This window comes from Delphinapterus leucas, chromosome 8 (assembly GCF_059928025.1).
Source record: "Delphinapterus leucas isolate spDelLeu-1000000601 "Yukka" chromosome 8, BTC_Dleu_Yukka2, whole genome shotgun sequence".
NCBI lineage: Eukaryota > Metazoa > Chordata > Mammalia > Artiodactyla > Monodontidae > Delphinapterus > Delphinapterus leucas.
The window spans coordinates 11,400,347-11,418,586 of record NC_143136.1 but is presented as its reverse complement, the minus strand read 5'-3'; the positions used below and the strand labels follow the sequence as shown (position 1 = coordinate 11,418,586).

General features: G+C 40.5%; 1 protein-coding gene across 1 annotated transcript; it reads right to left on the bottom strand.

The window, feature by feature from the left end:
* Positions 1-1,962: 1,962 nt before the first annotated feature.
* Positions 1,963-13,422, bottom strand: SLC19A3 (solute carrier family 19 member 3). Its single transcript, XM_022567879.3, has 5 exons — positions 13,064-13,422; positions 9,780-10,593; positions 8,031-8,223; positions 6,595-6,736; positions 1,963-5,569 (listed from the first exon to the last, which is right to left on the bottom strand). The coding sequence occupies exons 1-5, from the start codon at positions 13,211-13,213 to the stop codon at positions 5,411-5,413; spliced, it is 1,458 nt and encodes a 485-aa protein (XP_022423587.3). The 5' UTR covers positions 13,214-13,422; the 3' UTR covers positions 1,963-5,410.
* Between the last annotated feature and the right edge of the window lie 4,818 nt (positions 13,423-18,240).

The following is an 18,240-nucleotide window of genomic DNA, read 5'->3' as shown; positions in this document are numbered from 1 at the left end:
GGATCCTCCTGGACTGGGGCACGAACCCGTGTCCCCTGCATCGGCAGGTGGACTCTCAACAACTGCGCCACCAGCGAAGCCCCTCTAATTTTATTGATTTTTGTCCTCTCCCTTTTTTTCTTGATGAGTCTGGCTAAGGGTTTATCAATTTTGTTTATCTTCTCCAAGAGCCAGCTTTTAGTTTTATTGATCTTTGTTAGTGTTTTCTTCATTTCTATTTCATTTATTTCTGATCTGATCTTTATGATTTCTTTCCTTCTACTGACTTTGGGTTTTCTTTGTTCTTCTTTCTCTAGTGGTTTTAAGTGCAGGGTTAGAGTGTTTATTTGAGATTTTCTTGTTTCTTGAGGTGAGATTGACTTGCTATAAACTTCCCTCTTAGAACTGCTTTTGCTGCATCCCATAGGCTTTGGTTCGTCATGTTTTCATTGTCATTTGTTTCTATGTATTTTTCAGTTTCTTCTTCGATTTCCTCAGTGATCTCTTGGTTATTTAGTAGTGCACTGTTTAGCCTTCATGTATTTGTGTTTTTTACAATTTTTCTCCTGTAATTGATTTCCAATCTCATAGTGTTGTGGTCAGAAAAGATGTTTGATACAATTTCAATTTTCTTAAATTTCTGAGGCTTGATTTGTGACCCAAGATGTGATCTATCCTGAAGAATGTTCCATGTGCACTTGAGAAGAAAGTGTATTCTGCCACTTTGGGGTAGAATGTTCTATAAATATCAATTAGATCTATCTCGTCTATTGTGTCATTTAAAGATTGTGTTTCCTTATTTATTTTCTGTTTGGATGATCTGTCCATTGGTGTATGTGGGGTGTTAAAGTCTCCTTCTATTATTGTGTTACTGTTGATTTCTCCTTTCGTGGTTGTTAGCATTTGCCTTATGTATTGAGGTGCTCCTATGTTGGGCGCAGAAGCATTTATAATTGTTATATCTTCTTCTTGGATTTATCCTTTGATCATTATGTAGTGTCCCTCCTTGGATTTTTCAGAGTTTCCACTGAAAAATCAGCTGATAACCTTATGGGGATTCCTTTGTATGTTATTTTTTGTTTTCCCTTGCTGCTTTTAATATTTTTTCTTTGAATTTAATTTTTGTTAGTTTGATTAATATGTGTCTTGGTGTGTTTTTCTTAGGGTTTATCCTGTATGGGACTCTCTCTGCTTCCTGGACTTGGGTGACTATTTCTGTTCCCATGTTAGGGAAGTTTTCAACTATAATCTCTTCAGGTATTTTCTCAGACCCTTTCTTTTTCTCTTCCTCTGGGACCCCTATAATTCGAATGTTCATGTGTTTAGTGTTGTCCCAGAGGTTTCTGAGATTGTCTTCAATTCTTTTCATTCTTTTTTCTTTATTCTGCTCCCTGTTATTCCCACCATTTTATCTTCCAGCTCACTTATTCATTCTTCTGCCTCCGTTATTCTGTTACTGATTCCTTCTAGTATATTTTTCATTTCAGTTATTGTGTTGTTCATCTCTGTTTGTTCTTTAGTTCTTCTAGATATTTGTTAAACATTTCTTGTATTTTCTCAATCTGTGCTTCCATTCTATTTCTGAGATTCTGGATCATATTTATTATCATTACTCTGAATTCTTTTTTAGGTAGATTGCCTATTTCCTCTTCATTTATTCGGTCTTGTAGGTTTTTACCTTGCTCCTTCATCTGTTACATATTTTTTTACTGTCTCTCTCTTTTTTTTTTTTATGAGTAAGATTATGTTCCTGTTTTACTGGTTGTTTGGCCTGAGGCTTCCAACACTGGAGTTTGTAGGCTATTGGGTAGAGCTGGGTGTTGGTGCTGAGATGAGGACCTCTGTGAGACCTCACTCTGATGAATATTCCCTGGGGTCTGAGGTTCTCTATTAGTCCAGTGGTTTGGACTTGAGCTCCCACTGCAGGAGCTTCTGCCTGACCCCGGGCTTGTGAACCAAGATCTCGCAAGCCATGTGGGGTGGCAAAAAAAAAAAAAAAAAAGAAAAAGAAAAAAGAAAGAATAACAAAATAAAAAATAAAATTAGACTATGAAACTAACAGATATGTTAGAAAGAATGTAAAAATAAAAATATATATGAATCAACAACCGGAAGGTACATCAGTACCACAATAGTCAAAAAGAGAAGGAGGGAAGGAAGAGAAAAGAAAAATGGTTGGGGGAAGGCCTTGGCTGTGGAGGGCAGGAACTAAGCAAGGGTGAGGTTTGGGTGGTGGGTGGGGCCAATGCTTAGGACCCACAGGGCTGGAAAAGGCCCTGGGGGCTGTGGGGGTTGGGGCTTAGGCTCAAAGAACAGAAGGGATCCAGGTGTGCCCCCCCAGGGGACCTCACCTGGGAGCCCAGCAGCCTTCCTGGGCTTGAGAGGGCAGGGCAAATACCCTCCTCTCCTCTCCTGCTCCTCCAATTTGGGGTCTTGAAAGGTCCCTCCTGCCTGCCTCTCCTGATCTCCCCGGCCTCCCTCCTATGACCCCAGGACCCACGTGACCTGGAAGGGGCTTTGGATTGCAGGGGACTGGCCTGGGAGCTCAGCAGATTCCCCAGGCCTGAGTGGGCGGGGCAATTGTCCTCTGCTCCTCTCCCGCTCATCCCGGGGGGCCCTTCCCACCTGCATCTCCTGTTCTCCCCTTGGCCTCCCTCCTATGCCCCCAGGACCCAGGTGGCCTGAATGGGGCTTTGGAGTGGGGGGGAACCGGCTTGGGAGCTCAGCAGGTTCCCCAGCCCGAGTGGGCCAGGTGATCACCCTCTGCTCCTCTCCCACTCTTCCTGGAGAGTCCCTGCCACCTGCCTCTCCTGATCTCCCCCACCTCAGGGGCACCGATCCTGTCTGGCCTCCACTTCTCCTCCCCCCTCAGTCCCGCTATGTCCTACCAGTTCAGTCTGGGATTCCTCCCGTCTCTTTGGATGTCAGAGTCCCCCACCAGCAGCTGGCAGGCACCCTAGCTGTAGGGAGATGCTAATTCCACGTCTTCCCACATTGGCATCTTGAATCCATCTTCTTCATTGTAGTTTTTGTACACATTTCTCTTATGAGCATTTTTTCACATGTCTGAGCCCTTTCTCTGAATTCCCCGTTCACATCCTTTGCCCATCTTTTCATCAGGGTTTTGACCTTTTTTCTTATCAATTTGTATTTGTTCTATATAAATTAGGGAAAGTAGCTTTGATGAGTTGCAGTATTTCTTCCAGATTATCACTTGTCTTTTGGCTTTGCTTATATTACTTTTTCTTCCATGCGTAAGTTTAGTTTTATGCTGTCAATTCACTTTTTTATGACTTCTAGGTTTTCTGTTACTTTAGACAGGTTTGAAGTTATAATTTTTGCATGTTTCCTCCTGGTACTTTTGTAGTTTCATTTTTCACATCTGCATATTGATACACATCACACACTGATGGTTATTCTAGCACTCTTGGGTCCAACTTAATTTTTCCTTTGAAAAAAATTGTTCCAATCTTATTAAATATTCCATCTTTTCCTTCTTGTATGAAATGCTATCTTTATCATAGTCTAAAATCCCATATGAATTAGGGACTATTTCAGAACTTCCTACTCTGTTGCATTGGACTGTCTCTTCATGCTGATTATGTTACTGTAATTAAGCATTTACAGTAGGATTTTATTCCTTGCAAATAATTTAATCTCATTTTTCCACTTAAAAAACATTTTCCTCATTCTTCTTTGTTAATTTCCAAATAAAGTTAGAATCACCTTTACTAGTTAAAAAAATATATTTTTTCTCTGGGATGGGATTTAACTTATAAATTTATTTAAGAAGCCTGATGTATATATATATATATTATATATTTTTTTCTTCCTAACCAAGAACAAGGTAGGCTTTTCCATATGTTTAGGTGTTATTTCATAATCTCCAAAAGTGTTTTCAGGCACATTTATATATGTCTTACACATTTATTAAATGAGTAAATAGATTAAATGTAATCTTAGGTATTTTATTTTTATTCTATTATAAATGTGGTCTTTTACTCCCATGTATCTTCTAAATGGTTGTTGTATCATGAAAACTTTTGATTTCTATTTACTTACTTTCTATATTACTAACTCAGTTTTTAGTTGAGACCCTTGGGTGCATACTTGTAGCCTCTGGAATTGTGATGGTTTTGCCTCTTCCTTTCCAACTTTTGATTTTTCATTTTTTTTTCTTGTCTAACTGTGTTGGCTAATATCTTCAGGACAATAACCAAGAAGGATAAGAGTAGTCATTCTTTTCTTGCTTTTGACGTAATTAGTTATTAGTTTTCTCCACTGTATTGGCTTTTGGACTGAATTTTAATTTTTTGTCCAGAGATTGAATTTTGAGATTTGGAGAAAAGTCTATTTGAAACACAAATCTTGAATCAGCATTCATTATTCCCAGTGGCAGAATGTTCAATGAAATTTTTGTTGAAGTTTCAAATGACAGATAAACTCAGCCAATTTTCAGCACAATTCACCAAAAAATCAGAAAGGCTCTTTAATATTTTTGCACCAATTAATTTTATTTAGCACAATCTGTGTCATCTAAAAATTAGGTGCTTTCCCCCCATCAGTGTTTCCTTATTTATGAATACTTCTAGAAATCCCTGAAAATTTCTACTTAAGTTTTTCTGTTTTAGGCAGACATCACACTGACACGACATTAAAACATTTGTCTGGGGTCATGATAGAAGAAAGCTCATTGTCTCTCCTGGGGCCACTGGGAATTGGCATGAATGTCATTCTGTGGCCACACAGGAGTGTCTGGAGTTATTCCTGAGGTAGAGTTTCAACGACAAAGCTCAGAAGAGCACAAAGTGAGGAGTAATGATTAAAAATTTAAGTGGTGATATTATCAAATAATAGCTTGTGAATAATACTGTGTTATCAGGAGAGAAAAGGATTCCTTAGAAATGGGACCAAGCCCTATAATTATCTCAAGGAACTGTAAGTTTTAAAGAAATATACTTAATGGAAGAAGAAGGACAATGGCTCATGTGACAAAAAATATCCATTGTGTTGCCTGTTTTGGGTAAAATAAAACAAATATCTAAGCCAAGCAAGAGGGTCACTTCAGTTAGTATTTCTGCTCACAAATGAGGAATATCAAACTCTAGGATGGTTGGAGTTTTCTCATGGTTTGTTTCCATGCCACTTGCACATCCTTGCAAGCAATCAAAACCAGAATTTTCCAGTCATTGTTATTCACTGGGGTTCCCCAACATAGGCTGTTTAATTGAGATGGTATACCTGAACAGCTGCAATGAGTTCAGCTGGGTACATAGATATCTGGTCCAAAGCTGAACTTTCCTGGCTTTGAAAAGTTTCACTGGAATCCAGACTTGTGAAGTGTGTCAATTTATGGCACTCCGTGACTTTGTGACCAGCAGAGTCCTTGCTCAGAGGCTGTGGTTGTTGACAGAGGTTAGAACCTTGTTCATTAGTTGTTCTTTGGTTCTTCTGGGTGTGGCCCATATGGATTCTGACTTGTAGCAGAGCTCTGCACTGTCTTTCGGCATTTGGTTGAGTAGATAATGAATATGCTTCGCATCAGGAAAATGCCAGCAATGACTGCAAAATAACTCCCATAAACTAAAAACTAGAGAAAAACAGAGTTAATTAGACACACATGAAATTTGACTATCTATGTTATTGATAATACATAGTGATGCTGTTGATTTACTTGGATAATGGGGTAACCGAGAATCAGGATCTTAATATGGATCTTTTAGATGTGCACAATACTCTCTTTTCCCCTCTTAGAAGAACCAGGCATGAAAGGGTAAGCAATGCAGTAACTAAGAGTGTGGGCTCTGGAGTCAGGGTTGCTTGGATTCAAATTCTAGCACATGCCACCAATAGTGAAAGAAACGCTAAATCCCACTGATTTACGTGTCTATGTTTGGAGGATAGTGCAATGCTATATGTAATGTCTCCAGGAATGAGTTTTCGACACTGAGGTTACTTTTTACCTGCCTTATCCCCTTTTTTTCAGATCCACATGTAAAATGTGAAATTGGACTAATTTTATGTCTCTCAGTACTCTGAGAGACTTAAAGGGGAAGTGAACTCTGCAGCCACGTACCCCTTCCCAGTTGCATCTTAGTATATTGTGGTACTGGACCACGGGGGAAGGAGGAGACATAAGGGGGACATGAAGGCAAGAGTGTTACCTGATAGGGTTTTAGGGACCAAAGGCAAATGCTAACCTATAGTGATTACTGCTCAAAACCTACTTGGTTTTACAGTTGATAGTTAAAGGCATGGCTAATTTTACTTTATTTTATTTAAGTTTTTTTTTTTTTTGATGTGGACCATTTTTAAAGTCTTTTTTGAATTTGTTACAATATTGCTTCTGTTTTATCTTTTGGGTTTTTGGCCGTGAGGCATGTGGGTTCTTATCTCCCTGACCGGGGATCAAACCTGCACCCCCTGCATTGGAAGGTGAAGTCTTAACCACTGGACGGCCAGGGGAGTCCTAAGGCATGGTTTATTTTAAAATTTGCCTAGCCAAGAAATTCAATACTGCCAGTGGTAAGGTTGAAAAAGCCCTCTGAGATGACCAGGTTATTCTACATCCCCCCCCAACTGCGTGAATAGGAAAATGGAAGTACTGCAGCTTACCTGAATGTGGACTGGCAGCCTCAATCCTCCCTGATCTACTACGATCACGGTTATAACAGTCTGAATCACCAGGGCGATGAAGGTGTTGATTCCAAACACCAGGGCGTAGCGTTCCACACTCAGATTAACTGCGATCTGAAACCTGTCATTCAACATAGAATAAGATTTTTAACGAGAACGTACATGGGATTCTTATCTTTAAAAGAAAATGAAGAGAAAACAGTGTCTTGTTAACAGCACTTTTTGTCTAAATCTCCTCCAGTATAGACAAACGGGCAGAACAAGGAAAAAATATATACTTAAAGGCTGAATTAAAATATACTTAAAGGAAATATGGCAAAATTCTTCCTATCCAATTTAATGGTTCCAGAAATTAAACCTAAATGTTCTTCCTTTGAGATGACCCATATTAAACTGAGGCCAGAATTGGAATTGGAATTGGAATCATCTTCCACTTCTGGTTTAAATCTCATAAGAAACCTATTTTTTATAATTATATAGATATTGAAATCTTATTACAAAGCACTTTTGAAAGACTGGCAGATATATGTTATTTATAGTTCTTCCTTGGAATGCAGGTAAAAGGCTTTGGGTTCTGAATATTCTTAAAATGAAAAGAAACAATGTCATCTTACCTTAACAAAATACTCGCCTTAAAAAAAACTCAAGACACATGAGTTTGATACATTAAACAGATACCCTTTGGTGAAAATAATGAACTTGCCTCAAGTTTCATCTCTTTCCTTTGTTTCATGATCTTTTCTCAGGGTCCACATTTCCGTGTTTTGTCAATTACTTATCAAGCATTTTTCACAGACTAAAACTCAAAACTTTATAAAGCTTTTGGCTCTACTTTCATGTGATTTGAAATTCAAATGTTTCTTATCTCTTTTGGTTAATACCAAAGCATATATCCTATAGTCAGGTTTCTCTGCACTTATATATAGAACCAAATGTTTTTAATCATTAAAAAAATGATCTCTGGGATTCATAGTTTCTTGTAATCTTTGCATCTACTTTTTTCAGTATCCACCTTGCTGAAAATATTTTGTTTCATACAAAAGTATATGCCTGGAATTACTCAAGCAACCAAGTGAAATCAGAGGTGTAATCTAAACTTAATCATTCAAAATCAAATTGCATTACACCGTGCAAATTGGCAAACTTGAAATAAAAATCACAACCTGACCATGTATCATTGCCTTTGGTTTATGAACTTTCAGAACGTGTTTCCCTTGCTGATTAATATTAGCAATATTTGGTGAGCAATTAAATGAAAAGATGGCTCAATTGTGCCTAATTTAATATGAAGTAGTCAACATTTAATATTGCAATTGATTAAAATCCTTCCAAAGCTCTCAAAAGAATTATAGGAATACAGAAAAGAGAATATGGTTTAGTTTTAGGACTGGGAAGAAATGCTTAGTAATACTTACACTGCTATGGTGATAAGAAGCATATAGCCGGTCTTGAATAACAAATAGCCTACATAACATGCCCATATGCTGGTCGTGTAATGCATGAGAAATAGAGAGCCTGCGTTGACAACCGAGAAGATGGCCAGAGCCAACTCTCCCAGAAGATCCCAGTTGACTTTCACATAACCCACAGCAAAGGCAGCCAGGGCCCCTAAAGAAGAAACATTAAGGAAGATCCAACATATTGACTTTGCCCATGGGAAACATCAACATGTTCTCTTAAGAACTCAGGTCTCAGGTAATTCTGAAAGATAAACGTATTTCTTTCCCAATTCGTGAAAATAGTGTGATCCACCTAAATGGGGATTTATCCATGTCTCAAGCATATTTTCCTTTGGCTACTCTGTTTAATTTCTATTCTTTCAGTCATTTAGTTGTCACACTTTTAATTAGCATCAACTACATGCCAGGCACTGTTCTATGCAGAGGGACTAGAAAGGTTCCTAACCACCCACAGAGTGGGGAGGAATGCTACATAAACTCAGTCACTTAATACAACATGCTCGGGCAGGGATACATAAAGGTGAAACAACTGCTCTGGCAGTACACCTAGCCTGTTCATATCTGCCTTTCTTTATTGTTTTTCTCAGTGATAGGTAACAGATACGTTGCATCAGGTAGTAAGTTTTAGTCTTTATTACTAATCTTTCTTAATTTTACTTCTAATCTCTATCTTAATGTCTTCAAGATCTGGCTTAATTTACCTGAGGTTTTGGGTGAACAATTTATAGAGTTTAAGAGATTGAATAATTGACAGTAATTAGAGTTAGTAATTATAGTTCTCTTTAACAAAGTGAGAGATATTTATGTTTCAAATTACTGAGATTTGATTAACTTTTCCACATGTGATCTAGGCAAGAACCACACTGTAAAAGACATAAAGTTACTTTTCTTCCCAGAAATTGGAATGTAGGAGAGGTAATTTCAGTGAAGTAACTCTAGTACAGTCTTGGTTTCCAGGAGTTAAACTGAAATCTCCTAAAAGGGAGACAATAATAAAACAGACACCACATGAGGTTTCTGAAAATTTATGTAAAAGAGGGTGTGGAAATCTCCTACTTCCTAGAAAAATACCTTCAAAGTCTTAGTTGAATTTAAGTTTCCATTAACCAGGATATAAATATTTATTGTAGAGGGAACTTCAAAGGCAGATTTTCCTCTGATATTAGAATCCTGACTCACATGACATCTTCCACTTCTGACTTAAATCTCATAAGAAAGCTAATTTTGAAAATTTGTGGTGTAGAGCCTGGAATTGCTTAAAGATGGGCACTAGCTAAATCAAATTCTTTATTAACAAAAACCCTTCCAGTGATAATTTGGAAGTCTTAAAAGTTCAGTTCATTTTCTAAAATAATAAAAACACCTTTTTTATACACAAGATGCCTATTTTCTCTTTGATATTAAAAACAATCCTGAAAGAACAGGGGGCATTATTAACACTTTTCTTGATGATGAAATGGAATCTTGGGAATCTGACTAGAATGTGATCACTTGGTGCTGAATTCCGAGCTCTTGAGTTACCAGTAACTGCAACACATTAAATAGAAATGTCCTGTCCCTCTTTGTGCCCCACTGCCTTCTATTCCTGGAAAAGATTAATATGTCTTCTGAACAGACCTAATTTACCACCATGGAGAATTTAGCAACTGGAGAAATGAACTTAGTGGGGGGTAGCCCGTCAAAGGAAGATCAAAGTTTACTTACCTCCAAAGGTTGCAATAGCCTCTACTGCTCCATTATATATTATGGAACTCTGGCCTGGTGCCTTGTAATCCCACAGGACTTGAACATAGTTCAAAACTTGGTTAAAACCTGCTGTGGAAAAGGCCCACCATAGGGACCAGTAAAAAAGATGTTTTGAGGAGTAACACTCCTTCAAATCTTGTAACCACTGCACAAAAACTCTCAAAGCTACACTTTCTGGCTTTGAGCTGCTCCAATGGCCATCATATGGGTTCCCTGAAACAGTGACTACTTCTTGTCCACCTGGTTCATGATCCTTTTGAGGTTCCTCTAAGACAGCATCCTTTCCTGCTGGCTTTGGAGGAGCTTCTTTGCTGGGTTTTGCATGAAAAAACATGCTCTTCTTAGGCATTGGTAGGAAAAGTGAGAAAAGGAAGGCCATGGAAACAGAGGCCAAGGATATGACGTTGAGGTAAAAGTATGATAGGTTGGCCAGGGATACCAAGAGTTGGGCCAGCACTGAGGCCGCCGTGTAGGCCACCAGCGTGGCACTCCTGCAGTAGCCACTCACTTTCTGATAATGCTCTGGGCTGACCACGCTGTAAATGTAGGCATAGTAGGCCACCTCGGTGGCAGTGACCATCCCATAGAAGAACTCTACGACCTGCATGGTCTTCACTCCTTGGCCAAACAAGAGCAGCAGCCAGGTAATGATGAAGCTGATCCCTTGTAGGTTGATGACTGGCTTGTAGCGGACGTAATCGGTGAGGATAAACACCGGGAACAGCAGCACCAGATATGAGTATGTCCACACGGGGAAGATCTCATTTGTGATCTGCAGAGTTGAAAAATGGATCCTGTGACCATGAAGCACCAGGAAGTGAGGAGGGTTACCTTTCTCAGATTCGTGTATTACTAAGGTACATGTCGCTTGCCCGATACAAAAGTCTGCATCCAATCAAATAGGGTATTCTCCGTATTATGAGAAAGCACAATAGAAAATTGATTTTCAAGGAACCCAGTAGGAAAGGAGAGCTCCCCCCACCCCACCAAAAAACCCACTTCATACACTTACATGCATCTCCATAGAAGAATATATTGGCTTAATGTGCAATCTGAGCTATATTAAATTTATAATAGTATGTACACTAGAGCCCAGGCATACCTCATTTTATTGTGTTTTGCTTTATTGTGCTTTGCAGATATCGTGTTTTGTTTTGTTTTTTTTTCACAGATTAAAGGTCTGTGGCAACCTGCATTGAGCAGGTCTATTGACACCATTTTTCCAATAGCATTTGCTCACTTCATGTCTTTGTCACATTTTGGTAATTCTTACAATATTTCAAGCTTTTTCATTATTATTATATTTGTTATGGTGATCTATGATCAATAATCTTTGATGTTACTATTGTAATTGTTTTGGCGTTTTTTTAGCAATAAAATATTTTTCAATTAAGGTATATACTTTTTAGACATAATGCTATTGCACACTTAATAGACTATAGTATAGTGAAAACATAACTGTTTTTTTTTTTTTTTGCGGTACACGGGCCTCTCACTGCTGTGGCCTCTCCTGTTGCGGAGCACAGGCTCCGGACGCGCAGGCTCAGCGACCAATGCTCACCGGCCCAGCCGCTCCGCGGCATGTGGGATCTTCCCCGACCGGGGCACGAACCCGTGTCCCCTGCATAGGCAGGCGGACTCTCAACCACTGCGCCACCAGGGAAGCCCCATAACTGTTTTATGCACTGGGAAATTTAAAAAAAATTTGTGTGATTGCTTTACTGCAATGTTCACTTTATTGCGGCGGTCTGGAACCAAACCTGCAATATCTCTGAGGTGTGCCTGTAAACTAGTTAAAAATTGTTCAACAGACACTTGTGGGTTTTTCAGGCTATTAAAAAATACTATTCTCTTCTTGTTCAGAGATAACAACACTAGATAAAGCAGCTACAGTGTTAGAATAATCCAGCAACCTTTACCTTTATGTGGTTCATCATTATGACAAAAATCTCAGCCTTGCAAGTCTGGATGAACACCCATATGAAGACAGCACAGGGTAAATCATCTTGCAGAATTACGGTGTGGGAACAAGCAATGCATTTCATCTCCTTCCTGGCCAAATTTGCTGGGCTCCCAACCCCGTTTGCCTCCAATTCTACTGATTTGTCTCTGCTCACTCAATTCTGGCCTCAGTTTAATATGGGTCATCTCATGGATTTAGTCAGAAATGCACGGCACCTCAAGGTTCATTCACAGAAAGGACTGAAGAAGTTGTTGATCTTTGGGGCGTGATGGGTACAGGTGCAGGTCAGCTGCATTAGACTTTGTTCTGTGCCCCCTGCTTTCTCCAGCAACCTCAGTGGGTTCCTGTTTCAATGACAGGGGAATGTTCAGTGATTTGAAAGGCTAATGTAACTGGGCTGCACTTTTGAGGTCCAGCTGGTCCCTAGTGGTCAAGGAAGCAGACCCCTGGGGCTCACTGGTTGATTCTGGATGTCTATCTGTTGTTTGCTTTGTCTTAATAGTGACATGCTTCCATCTGGGAAACTTTGAAACAGAGTTGCCCCTAAGTGATTTTACACTACAGTAGAATAAGCTTGCCCTTCCGTCCATACTACCTTATCACCAAATAAAGCAGCATCAGTGAGCCTTTCAGGTGAAGCCACACACTCTACAGTGTTTTCTTAGCTATGGCTGGAGACTAATAAAACCAGCCCAGGGTAATTCTCCGACTGGGTCAGTGCACTTTCTTGTTGCACTTGTCATAAAAAAAAAAAAAAAAGAGGTGGATCCTTTGAGTAAGAGAATTGGGACTTCTGGGGGAGATAAAAGCTGGGAGATAAAGCTGTTAATGTCTCACCTGCTGATAAAGAGGTTTTCAAAATGGAGTTAGTGTCCTAAAGAAATGCTACAATTTTTAAACAGATTCTGCTTATACCCCAGCAGGCTAAAAGTTTATTAGGACTAGATCCGGTGCCTGGCATCACTGATTTTATTTTAGGATTAGTATAATAGAATCAATGAAGACTTGACGTGTTCCCATGCATTAAGCCTAATGTTAGAAGCCTACAAAAGTGAAAATATTTATTACACATGCATGTGCTTTGGTTTCCCATTTCTGCAAGTGTGAGGAGGAAAGAGTAGTTTGAATGGCTCTATAAAATAACACATACTGTGAAGATGGGGTTCACTGAGGTCAGTGTGTTAATCTTATTTCCTGTTGGATGAAAACCTCACTCTAGGTCCTTGTTTGAGTCCTGTGAGATTAAACCACATCAAGATATGTATGTATATTAACTCACCTCTTCACTGGTCAGGTTTTTATCTGGCCCAGATAAATACAGCATAAGGAAGGGTTCTGAGGGTCTCATCATGGAGAAGAATCCAAACAGGCAGAGGATCACAGTGGGATAAATCCAGGAATGGCTCGCTGAAGTTTGGAAACAACTCATGGCTGATCAAATGGAAACAAAACAAAACTTAACTGATGTTTATTCTTTCTGGAATCCTGGATGTCATGAAAAGCTCATTCCTAAATGTTTAATGAAAGGACAAAGTTTCATCCATCTGAAGCTGACCTGAAAACGTGAGTGATGGATAACAGCTTTCAAATATTCCTTAGGAGAATCAGTCAACCCTCCTTTGCCAACAAACTTCTTACTCATTATTGCTGCGGGAAGAGTCCCACTGCTTTAGTGCTCTCCGTCATAAACATGGTAATAAGTAGCTACTAATAATTGGTAAACAATGGGCCAGTGGATGTTTAAAAGTAAGTAAAACATTGGCTAGTGAATTACTGGTGTATAGGCATACCTCAGAGTTACTGCCGGTTTGGTTCCAGACCACTGCAACAAAGCAAATATTACAATAAAGCAAATAGCACACATTTTTTGGTTTCCCACTGCATATGAAAATTATGTTTACACTGTACTGTAGTCTATTAAGTGTGAAACAGCATCATGTCTAACAAAGCTATGTGCGTACCTTCATTAAAAAATACTTTATTGCTCAAAAATGCTAACCGTCATTTGAGCCTTCAGCGACTCGTAATCTTTTTGCAATGTTAACATCCAAGATCACTAGTCACGGGGTCACCATGACAAACATAATAAAAACGAAAAAGTTTGAAACATTGTGAGAATTACTGAAATGTGACACAGAGACACGAAGTGAGCAAATGCTGTTGAAAAAGTGGTGTTGATAGATTTGCTCCAGGCAGAGTTGCCAAAAACCTTGAATTTGTAAAAACTGCAGTATCTGTGAAGGGCAATAAAGTCAAGTGCAATAAAACGAGGTCTGTCTGGACATGGCCTTCTAGGAGGTCAAAACCAAGAGAACAGAGACTGAGTTGCTCAAGGCTTCTTCTGTCTGCACACTTTATTTTGCACGGAAACTTCTGACTCAGAAATCTTAATACACTGAATGTATTTATTTACACCTTTTCCCTCCATCAGGCTCTCCCTTGCTTAGTATTTTGCTTGACACATAATAAATAGACCTCCAAGTTATTTTTGTTAAGTGTCTATGATCTGAGAATTTATAATTCTTCAGTTAAAAAATTAAACTGGATAAAGCTCTGACTTGCCATTTTTTCCATATTTCCCCCCTTTTCCATCCTGGTGCTAACTCTGGGCTGGGAATAGAAGGTGTCACGTCTTAGACTGTTATTCTGCTTTTCTTTTTGACTGGGCCCATCTCATCTCTAAGTCTGAAGTTTCACACCACTCAGTGGGGCAGGTAGCTCATTAACAGTTCATACTCAGTTCATATGTTTTTCCTAACCCAGAAGTAAAATTGCTTGAACTTCACATTTCAGACAAAAACTCCAGTAGAGGATTTCATTTATCACTGCACAGAAAAACAAGAACAGCAAAGCCCTTATTTTACGGTTGGCCACGTTTGAAAACATCTTGCTTTTTCATGGGGATTACAATGTGCAACGGGAAAGCTCACCCTCATGCCTTCATATTTTGGATCAAGCATTACTTTGTAAAGGGGACACATTTTTTGGTGGTCTTGCGCGTGGTTAAGTTCTCTAAGTCCTAGGAAAGAAACTAACCTGCTGTATGATGCTTTTCTGTATCTAATCTAACTAAATCCTCATAATAACTATAACACACAATAATTTCCCAGATTCCCAGGTGAGGATATGGGAGATCCAAGATGTCCAACAACTGACTTCAAACCACATGGTCAAGATTTGAACCCAGGTCTTCCTGGCTCCCAGCTCCAGGGTCCTGTCACCTGCTCCACTTGGCCTCATTCTGGTGGCCTTCTTCCTTGGCTGCTGTTATCAGCCTAATGACATCCTCTCCCCACAGTGAGGGAAGTGATTTTATGAACACATTCATGCTGAAGAGTATGGCTTAATACCCAGAGCTTCCAGGGGCAATTACAGGTTGAAAGTGGGCCAGAGAGAGGGGAGATGATGCTCACTCCACAAGAGCAAGGTGGGGTGGGAACTCTGCTAGGGGCTGAGGAGGTGGGGGACCTGCTGAGTCACACCACTGGCCTGCCACTCACTCGACCCTTTCACAAGGTGGTCCCAGACAGCTGCATCGTTCCTCTCTTAAGTTAAATGAGTTTGTTTTTGTCAACAAAACCCTTGATGAGGCTGCACAGAGATCAGGGGAAGGATATGGACGTGGAAGTGGATTACAACAATGTGAGCAATGTGAACTTCTTGCCAAGAGCGTATTGGATTTGACGGTCCTCTACCTCCTGCCTCAGCCTAGAATGCATGGGATTTATCTTCTTCCTGAGTTGCTACCAGGGTTTGTGAGTAATGTTCTTATAGAAAGGGCTATCCTGGGTAGGCAATTACTGAGGCTTGGCCATCTTTCAAAGGGTAGTCTTAATGGGGTGACATCGGCTGACTCTACATCTAGAACATTCTTTCCATCTGCTGACCATGGATTGTGCACTAACTCCACAAGTCATTGTTCTCTCTGTGCATCTCAGAGACCTAGGACTATGCCCGTGGCTCCTGGGCTGAGAAGAGACCCCTGGCTCATCTATCTTTCCATCTGACAACTGTCCTCCCATCCAAGTATTGATATCAACCAGGCCCGACCCTGCTTAGCTTCCGACATCAGGTGAGACGGGGTGCGTTCAGCGTGCCAGGACCATAGACACAACTGTTATAATAGTGCTGCCCCATTGGGTTTAGTTGGGAAGGTCAAGCAGAGAAAGACAGTATAAGTAAGCAGGAGGGCAGAGCCTTTTGTCTGTTTGGGTCATTGCTCTATCCCTGTGCCTAGAAGAGCTCTCCACACAGTAAGTCTCATAGAAGGAGGGGGATGAACCTCTGAGAAGCAGGAAAGCTCTGTCTGGATTTCCTGAGGGCCCTTCCTAGTAGCATCAGGTAAAGGCCAAGGAGGTTTTCAACTGTACAAGCACCTTACATTCAGTTGCTCATCTGTAAAGTGGGATAACAATGCTACCTGCATGTGTGGGCTTTTTGTGGGTACCAAGGGCTTTGATACCTGGAAGGGACTTGGTGCCTCGCTGGGCACAGAGCTGCCGCTCAAACATGTCATTTTCCCTCCCTCGGCTCTCTCCACATGGCAGGCCCCACAGTGATGTGGGCTTAATGAGGAGAAAATGAGGGAGGGTGTCTGAGTTTAGCTGAAAACAACTGAGAAACACCTGGGTGGGGGGGGGTCACGCGTGGGCCCGAGGATGCTGGGCTTCCTTCTCTCCTCCTTTTCCAGCCCCTTCCCACAGAAACAGACGCATGCTCCAAAGCTAGTTTTTCTGCCGGAGAAAATGAGAGAAGGCACCTAAGCGAACACGCGCAGGAGTCCTTTAACCGAGGAGGGTTGAGTAGAGCAGCTGGAGTCTCCTGGTTTAGCTGCAGCAGGAGCTCCTACACCCTTCCTGAGACCCTGTCTCACCTGCTGGTGATGCTTCAGCCTCCAGGGCCACGGCCCCTGTCCCCGCCCGCTGCCTGCTGCCCCCTGGGAGACTCTGAGACTCTGGGCTGCTGGCATCTGGCTGTTCTTCTCCCTCCCCCCACCCACTGCCCAGGGTCTCCTCGTCAAGCACTTGCCTCACTGCATAGCCCTTCTCAGCCCTGGCCAGTTACTACGACTGTGAACTTGACTCGCATCATCATCACCGGGGGTTTGGCGAAAATACTGCTTCCGGGACTCCAGCGCTAAAGTGTGATTCAGTAGGCACAGTGAGGCCTAGGCATCTGCATTTAGAGGCGCTGAGTGAGTCTGATGCCAGAGGCCCAAGAACCCCTCCTCCCTTTCCAGGCACTGGGCTGAGCAGCTCCACGCCAGTGTGGTGGGGGAGGTGGTGGGAACCATCCAGGGAGCGTTCCCACACCTACACATACACCTATTACCCCCAATTCTCTGCTGGACCTCTAGGCCCTGGAGAGCCCAGGACGGGTGGAAGAATCCTCAGGGGATTCCGACGTTTCAGATAGGACTCTCCAATCCTGCCCCACCCACTATCCCCTTGACGCGCACACAGCACTCCGTCTGTGACCTGTTCTGTCCCATCCAACCTAAACTGCTTATCCAACAGTGTCTGTGTACAGCCCTGAACAAAGCACCATGGCTCTGGCTCCTTCAGTCACCACAGCGATTAATATATATTTAAATATGTATACATCTTTTTATTATACATTTTATGTATAATAAATATACATTTATTTTATGTATAATAATATACATATTATACATTTATACATATTATGTTAAATTATAATATAATGTTAATATATTTTATTATATATTTATGTTATATCAAATTATATTATATATTTATAATATATTTATATTATATATAAATATAATTTATATATTAGAAAATTTATAAATTTATATATTTATGTTATATATAATATATAGTTTATATATTACATAAAATATATTGATATATTTACATATTACGTATAAAATACGATCTATTTATATATAATATGATATATAATTAATTATAATTCTATATTCTGTAATACAGTAATGCCCAACTTATCAATGGTTCAAATTAGGATATTTTGACTCTATGATGGTGCGAAAGTGACATGCCTTCAGTAGACAGTGCACTTTGCACTCTGAATTTTGATCCTTTCCCAGGCTAGTGACATGTGGTCTAACCCATCCCTTCTCGTCATGCTGGGTGGGCAGTGGCAGCCTCCACTCAGCCAGGCGATCAGGTTGAACAACCGGCACACTTACCACCTTTCTGGACACTGACAACCATTCTGCCTTTCACTTTCAGTACAGTATTCCATGCATTACATGAGACATTCAATACTTTAGTATAAAACAGGCTTTGTAGTAGATGATTTTGCCCAACTGTAGACTAATGTAAATGTTCTGAGCACGTTTAAGGTAGGTGAGGCTAAGCTGTGATGTTTGGTAGGTCAGGTGCATTAAATGCATTGTTGACTTAGGATATGTTCACCTTCTGATGGGTTTATTGAGGCCTAGCCCTAACCCTTGTAAGTCAAGGAAGATCT

What these genes read in the sequence shown, in the direction of transcription:
- SLC19A3 (XM_022567879.3), bottom strand. Translation starts at nt 13,213, where the DNA reads ATGAGTTGTTTCCAAACTTCAGCGAGCCATTCCTGGATTTATCCCACT. An exon ending in AAAACCTGACCAGTGAAGAG is followed by an intron (nt 10,594 to 13,063) that starts GTGAGTTAATAT and finishes TCAACTCTGCAG; the next exon opens with ATCACAAATGAGATCTTCCC. An exon ending in GGCTATTGCAACCTTTGGAG is followed by an intron (nt 8,224 to 9,779) that starts GTAAGTAAACTT and finishes TTTCTTCTTTAG; the next exon opens with GGGCCCTGGCTGCCTTTGCT.